Source organism: Diabrotica virgifera, chromosome 1 (genome assembly GCF_917563875.1).
Source record: "Diabrotica virgifera virgifera chromosome 1, PGI_DIABVI_V3a".
In the NCBI taxonomy this organism is placed as follows: Eukaryota; Metazoa; Arthropoda; class Insecta; order Coleoptera; family Chrysomelidae; genus Diabrotica; species Diabrotica virgifera.
Window position 1 is genome coordinate 242,430,083 of NC_065443.1, and position 15,767 is coordinate 242,445,849.

The following is a 15,767-nucleotide window of genomic DNA, read 5'->3' on the forward strand; positions in this document are numbered from 1 at the left end:
ATCGTTTTTTTAGATAGCAATGAAAAGCTCGGCGCAAAGCCATAACAGCATTATGTCTGGATAACCACCGGGTTTCACATAACCTTCTAAGTGTTGGCAAACGCGATGAATACAAAGATATAATAGTACATAGTAATCTAATCTTCTAATACTGGCACTAAAAAAACAATATAATCTCTTAATTATATCGTAAAAAACCAACTCCAGTACACCAGCAACGGCATCGTTCAAAACTAGGTTCAGATTATGGGAAGTAATACAATAAACATAGGAAGCTGTTTTTTCAATGTCAGTTATGCGCCTTTGTACGCCTGAATATACACCACTCATAACGCTTGCCCCATCATACCCGTTTCCTCTGCAGTTGTGTATGGAAAGGTGCTTTGATTGTATAAATGTTTAAAAGTTTATTTACAAGACCTTCTGCACTTTGGTCTAATATGCGAATAAATCCCAAAAAACTTTCAACAACTTCTGTTTTGGAAGGTGAATTATTTTTATCGCAAGTTATTTTTACATACCGGAAAATAAAACTATGCTGATCGTGTTTTGAAACATCTTGAGTGGTATCACGAATTATTGAATAAAAACAACTTTTTTTAATTAAATTAATCAATTTGTTTTCAGTTTCTTGAGCCAGAAAATTTATAACTTCGTTTTGAATTTGGGGGCTCAAGTAATATGTTTTTATGTTACTGTTTATATCGATTAATTACCTACAAAAAATTACCTTTTTGGGATTCACTTTCATTAAGCTACCAACATGTCCACGAAACGCTAAATTGCAACCGGAAAGAATAAGAGTTAGGTCTATTACCCGCTTCGTTACTTCCTTCCAAATTTCCTTTTTTTGTGCTTATTAGGAAAATATGTTTTGGTCCCCAATTTAAAGAATGTAGAAGTATTGAGCATGAAGGCTTTAAGGGGCCCCTCTCAACGTCGGGGCACCCCGCCTTGCGGGCCCTGCGGGCTTGTCAGCTACGCCACTGGCTAATGACTAAAAACATCGGTAACTTACATTATTATGCTTCCAATTGAATTTCTCCTTTTTTTTTTTCAAAAAAATAAATATATTGATTTTTTGACCGTAACTTTTTTATTTGTTATCTTAGAAAGTTTGGTAAAAAAATTTTGTAGGATTTTAGAAGGTCTATAAGGCTGTTAACATTAAATCCTTTTAAAATCCTCAGTCGCAAAAAGAGGTGACTTTGAAAGGGTTGGTAAAGGTGGCCTTTGCATGTTATTACAAGTTTTAGTTGTCAATAGCTGACTAAATTTTTGCCGTAGAAAAAATTTTTGCAAACCAACTTCTTGGGAATTAAATAAATTACAATTTCATGTTTAAACATTTTTTCGTATCTCTGATGCTAATCTTTTTATTGTGATTGTGAGAATAGGGAATTTTTACCAAGCTACAAAAGTTCGTTATTCGCTTTTAACCCCATTTTTTTTAAAAAACTGATCATTCTAAACAAGTCAAACTTCTAGAACCTGACAGTTTTCCCGTCTTTTGACTTTGAAACACAAAATTCCGCCACCCAAAATGTTTGATTGAGTTTGACAATTTATTACTTTATTATTTGTTCTCCGATTTTTAAAATTCTTGCACCAGTTTGTAGGTACATGTATTGATATCGTTTGCTATTATTTCGGTAAAACAAAAATTGTGCTTGCATGGCACTATACAGGGGTGAATGGAAGCGTTGTATTTTCTCCTAACTTTAAAAAATTCTGTGGAAAAATGGAAGAGCTGATTTTTTTTCATAGTTCTGTTATATTATCCCGGAGGCATCGCTGAAATTTTGTTTTTTGAATTATCTGAATATCTCTTTTATTGTAAGAGCTGTACCATTTTTTGTAAATAAAAACACTGATGGACTCATAAAATAGAGGTTGGATTGATTGATAAGATAAGAATGGCCCGCATGCAGTCCAGATCTCAATCCTATTGATCATTTATGGGATGAATTAAAAATACCTATTCGCCGTCTCATAGGCCTCCAGAAAATTTGGTACAGTTATGGCCCTGGTAGAGGAATATCGGGCTATTCCCCAGGCAAGGATAACACATCTTTATTCGATGCCAAACAGATTGCGAGCAGTCGTTGCTTCAAGAGATGGGACATACCCAATATTGAATTGTTTTGTTTTGTTGTTAATTTTGTTTGTTTTGTTAATTTTAGGGCGTGTGATATTTTTAATTAAAAAATCATAGAGCAGTATTTTATTTACAGCTTTTTTTTTTTTTTTTTTTTTTTTTTTTTTTTTTTTTTTTTTTTTTTTTTTGTTACTCCAATTTATTTAACAATCTGTTCCGTTAGGAACAATCAGTTAAAGTTATGACTTTCTTAGGCTATGACATGTAGGTAAGAATTCCAATGAAAACTTTCCTTTCTAAATCATCAACAAATGTATAGATAGTACTACTAGTAAAATAAAGTAAAACTTAAAATAGTTCTAATTTATCTAAAATCTATTTGGTAAGTCAGTTGGTTTATAACGCTTAAGTCTGCGAACTTCACCCTCCGTGTTTAATAATTCACTCGCGAAATCATTTGGATGCGCACTAAGTCTTTCTTCATACTTTTCACTGTATTTGCTGATTTCTTCTTTGATGCTGGGAACTTTCAGGTCTCTCTCTATTATTGCGTTGGGGACGTACCATGGAGCGTTTACTATGGTTCTTAATGCCTTATTTTGAAAACGTTGTATAATTTCCAAGTTAGAGTTACTGGCTGAGCCCCATAGCTGTATGCCATAGGTCCATATGGGTTTAAGTATGGCTTTGTATACCACTAATTTATTTTCAATTGACAGTCTTGAATGTCTACCCAGAATCCAGTACATTTGTTGAAGTTTGAGTCCAAGTTGCTTTCTTTTGGTGAATATGTGTTTTCTCCATGTTAGTTTTTTATCTAGATGTATGCCCAGGTATTTGGTTGTATCTACTTGTAATAATTGTTTGTTGTTTATGTATACTGGTGGACAGCTCTCTCTTCGCATGGTAAATGTCATGTGGGTCGATTTTGTTTCATTAGCTCTTAGTTTCCATTTTTTAAACATTTTTCTATTTTATTTAAGTGGGCTTGTAAGTTATGCGAAGCTCTTTGGGGGTCTGTGTGAGATGCGATAATACCTGTGTCATCCGCGAATGTTGCGACTGTTGTCAATCTAGTTGTAGGTAGGTCAGCAGTAAATAACAGGTATAGTAAGGGACCAAGTACACTACCTTGTGGGACGCCGGATTTTATTTTAAATAGTTCTGAGCGAGCATCTTGTTGTTTTACTAATGAAAAGCGATCTGTCAGGTACGATTTTATAATTAAATAATATTGATACGGAAGATTTTTCTTCAGCTTATGGAGGAGTCCTGTATGCCACACTTTGTCGAATGCTTGGCTGATATCTAGAAAAGCTGCACTACAGTACCTCTTGTTTTCTAGATCATTGCTGATTTGTTTGACTATACGATGTGTTTGCTCTATTGTTCCATGTTTGCTACGAAAACCAAATTGGTGTTTTGGAATTAATCTTGTTTCTTCTATTATTGGTTCTAATCGACGTAGAAACATTTTTTCAAATAGCTTAGATAATATAGGTAAGAGACTAATGGGTCTATATGAGTTCAGTTCTTTGGGGTCTTTTCCTGGTTTTTGTAACATTATGATCTCTGCTACTTTCCACTGATTGGGAAAATGTGCATACGTAAGTATTGCATTAAATATATGTGTTATTGCCATGATTGTTTTCTTAGTTACGTTTTGCAGGATTTTTCCAGTGACGAGGTCATATCCAGGAGCCTTTTTTGGATTGATTTCATCCATAATTACCATTCGGATTTCTTTAGGTTTAAATTTTTTTATTGGGAGATCCATTTGAAAAGGTATATCAAGAAATTTTAAGATTTCATTATTATCTTCGTCGTTTTGGTCCATGTTGTAAGGTTTAAAGACGTTGCTTAGGTGTTCAGCAAAGGCCTTTGCTTTTTCATTATTACTTCTGGCCCATATTCCCGCAGAGTCTCTAAGCGGAGGTATTTGTTGTATTGGTCTTTTCATTTTTCGTGTAGCACGCCATAGAGAATAATCTGTTGCTTCCGTAGGTGTTAGTTTTTCGAGGTACTCTTGTACGTTCTGATTCCTTATTGTCTGTAGTAGTCTTTTTAATTCAGATGCTGCTCTGTTATAATTCCTTTTATTGATTTCAGTTCTATTGTTTTGCCACTTTTTACGAAGTCTTCGTTTCTCTATGATTTTTTCTTTTACAATAATTGGATTATCACCTTTGGATTTATTATCGGCAACATTGGGAGTTGCGTGCCAGGCTGCTGTTTGAATTCCTTTTGTTAGATTTGCGACGGCTTCTTCAATGTTCTGTGGTGTCTTGAGTGGAACGTTTAGTTCAATGTTCTCATCAAGTTTTTGTCGGAATAGCTCCCAGTTGGTCTTTAGGTTGCATAATTGAGGTTCTTGGTATTTTCTTATTACTTTTGCATGTAACGTCAATATTATAGGAGAATGATCTGATGAAAGATCATTTACAGCTCTTAAGACAACAGATATTCGGATAATTCAAAAAACAAAACCTTAGTGATACCTCCAGAATAACACAAAAGGAGTATGAAACAAAATCAGCCCTCCAATTTTTCCACAGAATTTTTTAAAGTTAGGATAAAATACAACGCTTCGATTCACCCTCGTATAATGCCATCCAAGAAAAAAATTTTTGTTACCGGAATAATAACAAACGACATCAATACATACCTACAGTACCTACAAACTGATGCAAAGCATCTTGAAAATCGGAGTACAAATAAGAAAGTTATAGATTGCCAAACTTAATCAAAAATTTTGGGTGGCGGAATTTTGTGCCGGTGAATGTATAATAAAAAATTTCCACCCCCGAGATGGAGTGGCAACCACCCCCATGGTGAAAGCGCCTTTCGGCATCATATAGATTTTGATCCTTGGACTATCCACTACTTATTCTCAAATTTTCAAGCAAATCTATCCATTCTGTAAAAATTGCGAGGTTTTGTCCTATTTAAAGCTTCATTACTTGGACTAAATTAGATAACACAGCTCTGTACGTTAGAGATTATTTGCTCTAGCTGTAAATTAATCAAAAATAGGTAAACTAATTTTTACGTTTAAAAACGAAAATATGCCCTATGTTGGGGTAGCGGACATGCAAAGGGGAAATATTATTGTTCTTGTGGAGCAAGGAATAGGAACATAGATATACATACCTATCTCAGAGGAACATAGCTGCAGTGGTAGATATAACATAGGGTGTTATGTCAAAAACCTATGTCAGGTGTCAGGAATTAGGAAAGCTTGCAAATACACCAAGACAAAGTCGCCAAAAAGTAAAAAAAATTGCCCAAGCAGCTAGAAGAGATCCAACAATTTCTCATCTACAGTTCCAAAAGCAGCTTTTGGAAGCTACAGGTGTACGTGTTTCAGTTAAAACGATAAAAAAGAGTTCGTGTTTATATGATTATACAGCACGAGACAGTCACGGGTTCCTGAATTATCCAGGCAGCACAAGATATTTCGTCTAAATTGGTGTCTTCAACACCAAAACTGGAACATTGGAAATTGACAAAATTTGCTATTTTCAGACGAACCCAGAATTTTTATAAAATCAGGTGATCGACCAATTCGTGTACGTAGAGGGCGAGAAAGACGAGAAAGAACGAAAACCAGCAGATCTATTCACAGATATGAAGTAGGAAGTGTCATGTTCTGGGGAGGCATTATGATCGGTAAAAAACTCATTTAATTTTTATCCAACCAGCTTTAACAGCTCGCAAGTTTGTTGATTTGCTTCTAGAACCTACCTATAGTATAGGTTCAGAAGAGGAGAAATGGGAGGAAATTTAATTTTCATGCATGACAATGCACCAGCAGAGTGACTACAGATTTTCTTGAAGCAGAAGATATCACTCTTCTGCAGTGGCCTGCTTGCTCACCTGACCCTAACCCTATAGAGAATTTGTGGGATTTGCTTAAAAGAAAAATTAGAGCTCGCCGGGATAATCCACAAAATACTGCACGGCCAGTACAAGCTTCTCTTGAAGAATGGAACAACCTACCACAACAAAATGTCGCCAATTTGATTAGGAGTATACTCACGTAAATTAAAGCTTGTATAAGGTTCAGGGGTGGTAACACTGACTACTAACAAAACCATAAATAAATACAAACAATTTAAACATTATTTGTTTTACATTGAAATTTTTCATACTATTGACATTAAATCAAATAGTTTTTTATTTCCATACTTTATTGTTTGCTTTAATTTGTATGTATTGGGGAATAAATTGCTTTAAAACAAATAAACTTACGTGCATAGAAATCGGCCCACATAAAAATTTGGTCATTTTTGAAGTCTCGTATTTCCTAAACCTGTTGGCCGATTTAAGTGATTTTTTTAATATGTTATAGCCTTATTCTTCAACAATATTGCTGTAATAATATTATTGCTAAACAGGTAAGTGTTATTTTATACCAGGTGTAACAATGATAGTGTGTTTTTCCCTCAAAGTTCGGAACACCCTGTGGAATATTCTAGCGTATATAAAATATTGAAATTAAAACTCAACTGTAGCCTAAGGGCCGGTTGTTCGAACGCTAATCAAAAATGGAATCAACTGATCATTATCAAATATTTATATAACTGTCAATGTCAACTTTTATTTGGTTGCTGAAAACATAATTATTAGTCTGTATGGTTAATAAATAAATAAATAAATAAATAAATAAATAATTGATTACTATTATGAGATTAATTGATTAATTAATCAATTATGTTAATACTTGTTATGTTAATTAATAATTACTAATTAATTAGTCAATCAATTATGTTAATTATCATAATGATAATTAACATAATTGATTACAATCAACGGATTTTGTCATTTGATGGTTGTTAAGGGGACTTAATTATAATCAACTTCTTTATTGGCGTTCGAACAACCGGCCCTTAGGCTTTCTTAACATTTTGATTTTTGATTCATTCGCTTATGTTGGATATTAAAAAAGTTAGGTATTTTAACAACTAACAACGTTCTTCATCAATACAGGGTGTTTCTAAATAAGTGCGACAAACTTTAAGGGGAAATTCTGCATGAAAAATAATGACCGTTTAATTTATAAACATATGTCCGCAAATGCTTCGTTTTTGAGATACGGGATGTTGAATTTTTTTACACACTGACGATTTATTTATTGCTCTAAAACCGCATGAGATATACAAATGAAATTGGGTAGGTTTTAAGAGGTAATTATTGCGCATTTTTTGGCATACAGTTAAGAATTTTATATTCAACATTGGCGTGCATACGGGTAATATGACCCGTATGCACGCCAATGGTGAATATAAAATTCTTAATTGTATGTCAAATATGCGCAATAACTACCTCTTAAAACCCACCAAATTTCATTTGCATATCTCAACCGGTTTTAGAGAAGTAAATAAATCGTCAGTTTGTAAAAAAATTCAACATCCCGTATCTCGAAAACGAAGCATTTGCGGACAAATTAAATTAAACGGTCATTATTTTTCATGCAGAATTTCCCCTTAAAGTTTGTCGCACTTATTTAGAAACACCCTGTATTGATGAAGAACGTTGTTAGTTGTTAAAATATCTAACTTTTTTAATATCCAACATAAGCGTATGAATCAAAAATCAAAATGTTAAGAAAGCCTAAGGCTACAGTTGAGTTTTAATTTCAATATTTTATATACGCTAGAATATTCCACAGGGTGTTCCGAACTTTGAGGAAAAAACACACTATCATTGTTACACCCGGTACAAAATAACACTTACCTGTTTAGCAATAATATTATTACAGCGATATTGTTGAAGAATAAGGCTATAACATATTAAAAAAATCATTTAAATCGGCCAACAGGTTTAGGAAATACGAGACTTCAAAAATTACCAAATTTTTAGGTGGGCCAATTTCTATGCACGTAACTTTAGGTACTGTTTTGACTTCGCAAACTATGCACTTTAGTTTGACTTCGTATGTTGATTTTTTAAATTCGCTTGAATTAATAAGAAATACCTACCTATCAGATGCTTCCATATAAGTTTGGTTGTGTGTATAGGTCAGCGAACGGATGGAATAGGCATAAAGAAAATTAATGCGGCCAACATACAAGAGAGAGGTCCCAGAGAGGGACAGAGAATGGGCAGGAAAATTTGACAGGCCGTGTAATTTGAGTTGCCTATATCAACTTAAATCGGGGAAATGGACCTCATATTTATAATTCTTATAAAATTCTAAATATAAAAGTAACATAAAAACATAATCAAGGACTTCTTCACTTTATATAAACCAGTCACTAATTTAGTATTTAAATACTTTTAAAATTATTTAACTCCCAAATACTTTAGGAAAGTATTTGTTTTGATAAATACAAATAACAATTCTGAAAAGTATTTAAACACCATCACCAAGTATGGTACTCTGTACTCTAATTACTCTGTAAATACAAAAAGAAATGTGTGTGTGTACTTTGTACGCACGTAAGAAGTTATGCTTCTATTATATGATTATAGGATTATAAACGAAATTAATAGGTATACTTTTTATTTATATTTTATTTAAATATTAAACTAATTTATACTTACTACTTCTCAAACATTTTTATTAAAACAGTGCCAAAAATTAAAATAATAAAAGAATAAAACACACACAAACACATTAAAAATGCCACAAATGATTTTTGAACATTAATTGTCGGAATTTTTTTTAACTAAATACGTATTTTCTGAAAATAAAATTATATAATAAATATACTTACAATCATAAAATGTATAAAAAAATAAAAGTTTCTATTGGGATTCGAACCAACTTATCAGCGCGGTTGGTATTGGCGTTGTATTGGGGTTCATTCGCATTAAACGCTTCGCCACGGAGACAGTGTGTCATTATGTGCGAAGATCGACTGACTAAACGGATTAAACTTTTGACATTTTTGAATTAAATCAAATTAATTTGATTTTGAATTGAAAAAATACAACAAAACATAGAGTATGAAAACAATATATTAGGTGAATATTGATAGACATTTTGATGGTAATCAAATTATGTAAATAAAAGTATTACATACTAAGTAGGTACCTATGATACCTATGATACCTAGGTAGGTTCAAATAGGTTGGTACCTATGATACATTTACAATTATTATGTACCTGTTGCTTTAAAAACTATTTAAAAGTCACTACAAATATAAACTTTTTTGTTTCTGTCCTCACAACAATAAAACTAATATACACATAGTTTCAAAAGCTATGCATCACCCCTCGTATTCACGATGTTTACGCTTTTATAAATCCGTATCTTTATCATATATTTAATGGGCATTTTTTTATAAAAAATTTTTTGGTTTTTTATTTTATTTGAATACCCATTTAATTGACCTGGTTTTGCCAAGGTGTAAACATTTGAAAAAATATTCTGGTGAAATTTTTAAAAACGTGCTTAAAAATGAATCGTACTTTAATTTTTGAGTTGGACCGTATAAGAATTATCGATTTAGTTGAAGAAGGCCATTCACAGCGGTTCGTGGCGGAAAGAGTGGGTGTTTCTCAGAGTGATGTCTCACGGATATGGAATAGGTTCCTGGAGACAAACTCCATACGGAATAGAGCTCGGTCTGGTAGACCCCGAGTTACCAATGATCGAGAGAATAGACATATCAGAATTTCCATCCGTAGAAATTCTTCTATGTCTGTACCATCCCTCCAAAGAGAATGCAGGCATGCTGCATTAGTCAGAGCATCGTTGGCTACAATAAGAAGAAGAATTTTAGACTCAGGTTTGAGGAGTCTTCGACCAATAAGAGTTTCTCAGCTACAACCTAGACATGTTTTGAACCGCCTCCAGTGGGCTTAAGAACACATACAGCTCCCCCAACAGTTTTGGAATTTTGTGCTTTTTTCAGACGAGACCAGATTCTGCTTAAATAGTGATAAACGGCGAATTCGTGTATGGCGAGAGTCAACAAGAGCTGCACAACTAGCTACACACGAATTCGCCGATTATCACTATTTAAACAGATTCTGGTCTCGTCTGAAAAAAGCACAAAATTCCAAAACTGTTGGGGGAGCTGTATGTATTCTTAAGCCCACTGGAGGCGGTCCAAAACATGTCTAGGTTGTAGCTGAGGAACTCTTATTGGTCGACGACTCCTCAAACCGGAGTCTAAAATTCTTCTTCTTATTGTACTCAACGATGCTCTGACTCCTGCAGCATGCCTGAATTCTCTTTGGAGGGCTGGTACACACATAGAAGGATATCTAAGGATGGAAATTCTGATATATCTATTCTGTCGATCATTAGTAACTCGGGGTCTACCAGACCGAGCTCTATTCCGTATCGAGTTTGTCTCCAGGAACCTATTCCATATCCGTTAGACATCACTTTGAGAAACATCCACTCTTTTCGACACGAACCGCTGTGAATGGCCTTCTTCAACTAAATCGATAATTCTTATACGGTCCAACTCAGAAATTAAAGTACGATTCATTTTTAATCACGTTTTCAAACATTTCACCCGAATAAATTTTTCAAATGTTTACACCTTGGCAAATCCAGGTCAATTAAATGGGTATTCAAATAAAATAAAAAACCAAAAAAGGTATATTTTTTATAAAAAAAGGCCCATTAAACAAGTGATAAAGATACGGATTTATAAAAACGTAAACATCGTGAATACAAGGGGTGATGCATAACTTTTGAAACTATGTGTATTATACATTTGTTTACCTTCATATTGAACAATTATTTATTATTGCCAGATCATTTCAACACCCAATCAGAGCCCGTATAACGACTAATACCATACTGTCCGTGTGCGCATGCGCGCAGGTCAATATAAATTCACCCTCAATCTCAATCGCGACTAAAGAAGTATAACTTCGAAAAGTATTTAAATTTTGAAATATGTACTGCCAATCAGCCTTCAAGTTAAAATATGAGGTCCATTCAACGAACTGTCAATGCTGATTCAATCGGGTCCATTTATATAGGCAACTCAAATTACAGGGTCTGTCAAATTTTCCTGCCCATTCTCTGTCTCTCTCTAGGACCTCTCTCTAGTATGTTGGAGGCAATCTCGCTTCACTTTTTGAATGAGACGGGGCCATTCCACGTTGGTATATGTCACAGATACTTGTTAGTATGTAATTAAGAAAAACTTGTTATATTGACAATTAATTTGTCAATACCTCGTAGAGAGAAACGTGCTGTATGGCATTGAATGTTGAACAATCAAATGGAATGAATAATAAGGAGATCACGTTAAAGAAAGTGTAGTGCTTAGATAGAAGAATGTAGCAGGTAACAGAAAGGATAAAATTTATAATAAATGCATGGAGCAAGTCTAGATAGAGCATAGACCAATGGCAACATGGGAGATAGGTTAAAGTGGTTAAGACAGAATCAATGACAAATAGAAATTTACCTGGACGAACTGTATTAAGATTGTACCTATTAGCCCAGTAAATGAACGGAAAATTCGGCGATACCGTGTAATTTTCAGGGGCAACTCCGAATTGCATGAAAATTTGGATTTAGGTTCTTCTTACCCTCCACTTCAAAGTTGAAATTGTGCCGTTGGTTGCTTTTACTTGGGGGGTGACAGTCACCCCTTCTCGGGGGTGAAAAAACATACGTTCAAGATAAGACCGGAAATGGATAAATTGACTGATTTTAAGCAACTTTTGTTCTATAGAGTTTTTTACGTAAGTCAATACTTTTCGAGTTATTTGCCATTGAAAATGTTGATTTTTCGACAAAAAAAAAACTACGTTTTCAGACGGTTTTTCGCAAATAACTCAAAAAGTAAATATTTTATCGAAAAAAATATGCTTAGCAAAAGTGTAGCTTATAAAAAACCCAAAAAAATGGTGTATCAGTAAAGTCTATCAATCAAATAAAAACAAAGTTGTAGCTCATGAAAAATACGTTCTTATTCGTCTAATTCCAAATCGAATACTTCAATGTGAAATCACCGAAAAATTAAACACTTTTCGGGAAAAACTCATTGAAACTTTTTTAAAGTGTTTATAAAAAGCTTTGTTTTAATTGTTAACAAAAGTTTTAGCATTAAAAATAAGCGAGTTGCGCTCAAAATAAAGTTGGCCCTCTTTTTTTTTTGTGAAAAATCATGAAAATCTCGCCGTGTTTAGCTCCCCAAATTAAATTAATCGCTACCGCTTTACAAACAATATACTTACCTATCTATTTTTTATATGATCTGTCAGTATCACCGGTTTAAACTGTTTATTTTTGAAAGGGTTATAATTGAGAAAGCTTGAATGGGTCACTAATCACGAGTGTATGCAAATTTTGAACAGCCATATCTTAACCAATTTTTGTCTTAGGGAGAAACTAAAGGAAACTAGCATATTTATAATAGCAAAACCTACATTTTTTTACTCTTTAAGATTTTTTTTATCACTAATACTTTTTAAGTTATTTTGAAAAAATGAAATTTTTCAAAAATTTTTAGAAATTTTTTTTTTATTATAAAACCAAATGTTTTTAAAAATAAGCACTTCAAACCAATCAAACTTACAGATCATATAAACAATACACATACAGTTAAAATAGATGGTAAAGCCAAACGATTAATTTCATTTAGGGTGCTAAATAGAGGGAGGCTTTCACGATTTTTTTTTGCCAAAAAAAAGGGTCAACTTTTTTTTTAGTGTAACTCGTTTATTTTTGATGCTGTAAACTTTTGTAAAAAACAAATAATAAGCTTTTTTTCGATCCTTTAAAAATGTTAATAAGGTTATCCTGAAAAACGCTTCTTTCTTCGGTGATTTCGCGTTGAATTATTCGATTTGGAATTAGACGAATAAGAACGTATTTTTCATTAGCTACAACTTTGCTTCTACTCAATTTGTTGACTTTACTGGGACACCATTTTTTTCGTTTTTTTATATTCTACACTTTTGCTAAAAGTATTTTTTTCGATAAAATATTTACTTTTTGAGTTATTTGGGAACAACGGTCTGAAAACGTAGTTTTTTTTTGTCGAAAAATCAACATTTTAAATCGCGAATAACTCGAAAAGTATTGACTTACGTAAAAAACTTTATAGAACAAAAGTGCTTAAAATAAGTCAATTTATCCATTTCCGGCCTTATTTTAAACACGCGTTTTTCACCCCCCGAGAAGGGGTAAATGTCACCCCCCAAGTAAAAGCAACCAACGGCACAAATTCAACTTTGAAGTGGAGGGTAAGTAGAACCTAAATCCAAATCTTCATGCAATTCGGAGTTGCCCCTGGAAATTCCACTCCAAAACGGTCATTTATTGGGCTATATGTAATTTACAGGTTCTTAATAGGACAAGGCGAAAACGGCGGGTTCGTTGAAAAAAATATTCCCATGAGTTTTTTTTTTGCATAATCACATTTTGTGAGGCACCCCAGAATAAGGTTCAAAAAGTCGCCCACTCGAAGTGGTCCAAATTTTTGAAGTGAAATCTTCTTTAGGGACGTTGTGCGATTTTTGGATAGGGAAAAAAGCATTGAATTCGCGACCGTCATCGCTTATGCTATATATTACGTGTATGTATATATAAATTGTGTAGAGGCATTTAAATTTAAAATAAATGTAAAACTTATTTTAGCATGGGGAAAAAGGATTGATTTCGCGACCATCATCGCTTCGGCGAAATAAATCAGCAAAATAAATAAATATTTTGTACAATATACAGGTATATTGTGTGTACCTATGTATATATAAATTCTATAGAAGTATTTAAATTTAAAATAAATGTAAAACTTATTTTAGTTTATGTTAAAAATAGTTTAAAATAAAATAAGCCCAAAATACTCACCGAGAACGGATACAAGAAGGTTTGAACTTTAATTTAGGCACTTGGGGTAACCTTAAAAATAATATTTTTTACTGGTGCTTTTGGGCCTTGAAATTTTTTTTTATTTTAAATTGCTTATAACTCGAAAACGATCAACTTCGGAGAAAAATTATAAAAGACCTTTTTTGTCCAGAATGGTCCAAAAAACCTAAAAAATTTGTCCGGACCAAAAATATTGATTTTTATAATTTGTTTAAAATTTTTTTTTTATTTTGGACCACTTTTTGCGTTTCTTGAACTATATTCTGGGGTGTCTCACGAATGTGATTATGCAAAAAAATCTCATGGGAATATTTTTTCCAACGAACCCGCCGTTTTTGCCTTGTCTAAATGTGTAAACTTGCTATCAGTACAATACTAAAAGCGGTATAAACTTAATCCATGTGCATTCTCCAGCCAGCATGAGTAAGCGGCATATGGCATATAGATTACGGCTCCAGAGTGATGAAGGGAATGACTGAACAGAAGCTAGATCCCGAACTGGATCGGGTTGGTCCATTTCCAGATAACGAGAGCTCGATAACGACGTATTTTCGTCAGATAAATACATAAACAATCCATAAACCCAAGGCCAAAGCACCGACTGTCAGTCACAACAAAGAAACGTGTGCCTTTTTGTACCCAACTAAATAGTGAATTAAGAAAACAGTGCAATATGTAGATTAAAAGTTTAATTATTTTTAGGTCCAGTTGGCATGATAATCGGAGCTATTGGTGGAGGAATTTTGGGCGGACAATTGGCCAAGGGTCTTTCGCAATGGATGACTGAAAAGATATTTGATGTTCCAAAATCTGAGGCGCTAGAAAATGCTTATAATTTCTTTAATTTGCGCAATCATGCTTCAAATCATCAGATAAATACAGCTTACAGACAGAAGTGTCTAGAATACCATCCTGATAGACGAGGTTCTGAGGAGATGTTCCATAAAGTGCAGATGGAAATGGCGGTTATTAAAGCTGCCAAAGGAGAATTGTATTCATAATAATTAGTTTGTATTTTTGTTCTTAAATTTAGATTATATAACATATTTTGTACTATACTATTTTATGTACACATTATATTTGTACAAAAATAAACATTAACGTTTGGCTGTTTTTTTGATATTACATCCAAAACATGGCCAAACTAGCTCAAAAAGGAACTCTGAATGGAAGGCTCTTCAGCTTTTTGAAACAAACCTTTGTTGAATCCTGATGTAAAGCAATTTTGTTGAACTGTACGTACTTCATCTGAAATTTTCCTCTCCCGATGTAATAGACCATTGGAAAGACATAGAGATTCCGATTGAGCCCAATCTTTCCTTTTCTACTATATTTGGTTATTTCCTGTCAAATAGGTCTTACTCCATTTTTAAGCAATTCTCGTATAACTTTTAAATCATTAGTTATCTTCCTTTTGACTCCTTTGAAGGCTTTCTAGTTAAGTCTGATCCATCCCTGTCTTCTTTTTTTAAACTGTGGTCATCTGGAGACTTCTTCATTTTCAAAAAAGCCAATATTAATTCGAAGATCCATGATAAAGTTTAGCATAATATCCATTCGAAAACGTATTCATCTTTAATGTCACTTACAAGAAATATTGTTTTATCAACGTGTTATCAATATGTATCTTCTTCTTTACGTACCGTGCCCAAACTTTAGGCGTGGGCAGCTTCCATGAAAATTTGCCTGTATCGTTCTCGATCTTGCGAGGCATGCAATAGTTGATCTGCTGATAAGCAGTCCATTGACGAAAATTTCGGAGGCATGAATACATAATTTTCTGTACATAATAATCTGTATGGTTGCCGTTATCTCTCCATGAATTGGAATAGTGTGACCTGAAGCTCTTTCAAGAACTAAGTTTGTTTCTGTTG

The 15,767-nt window shown here is 33.4% G+C and overlaps 1 protein-coding gene across 1 annotated transcript in view; it reads left to right on the forward strand.

Annotated features, from left to right (window-relative positions):
* Nucleotides 1-15,000, forward strand: part of LOC126883094 (uncharacterized) — a 186,588-nt gene extending 171,588 nt beyond the window's left edge. Inside the window, exon 4 of the mRNA XM_050648332.1 lies at nt 14,596-15,000. Within this exon, the coding sequence (XP_050504289.1) occupies nt 14,596-14,894 (299 nt within the window). The 3' untranslated portion in view covers nt 14,895-15,000. The remainder of the gene's footprint in view (nt 1-14,595) is intronic.
* Nucleotides 15,001-15,767: the final 767 nt, after the last annotated feature.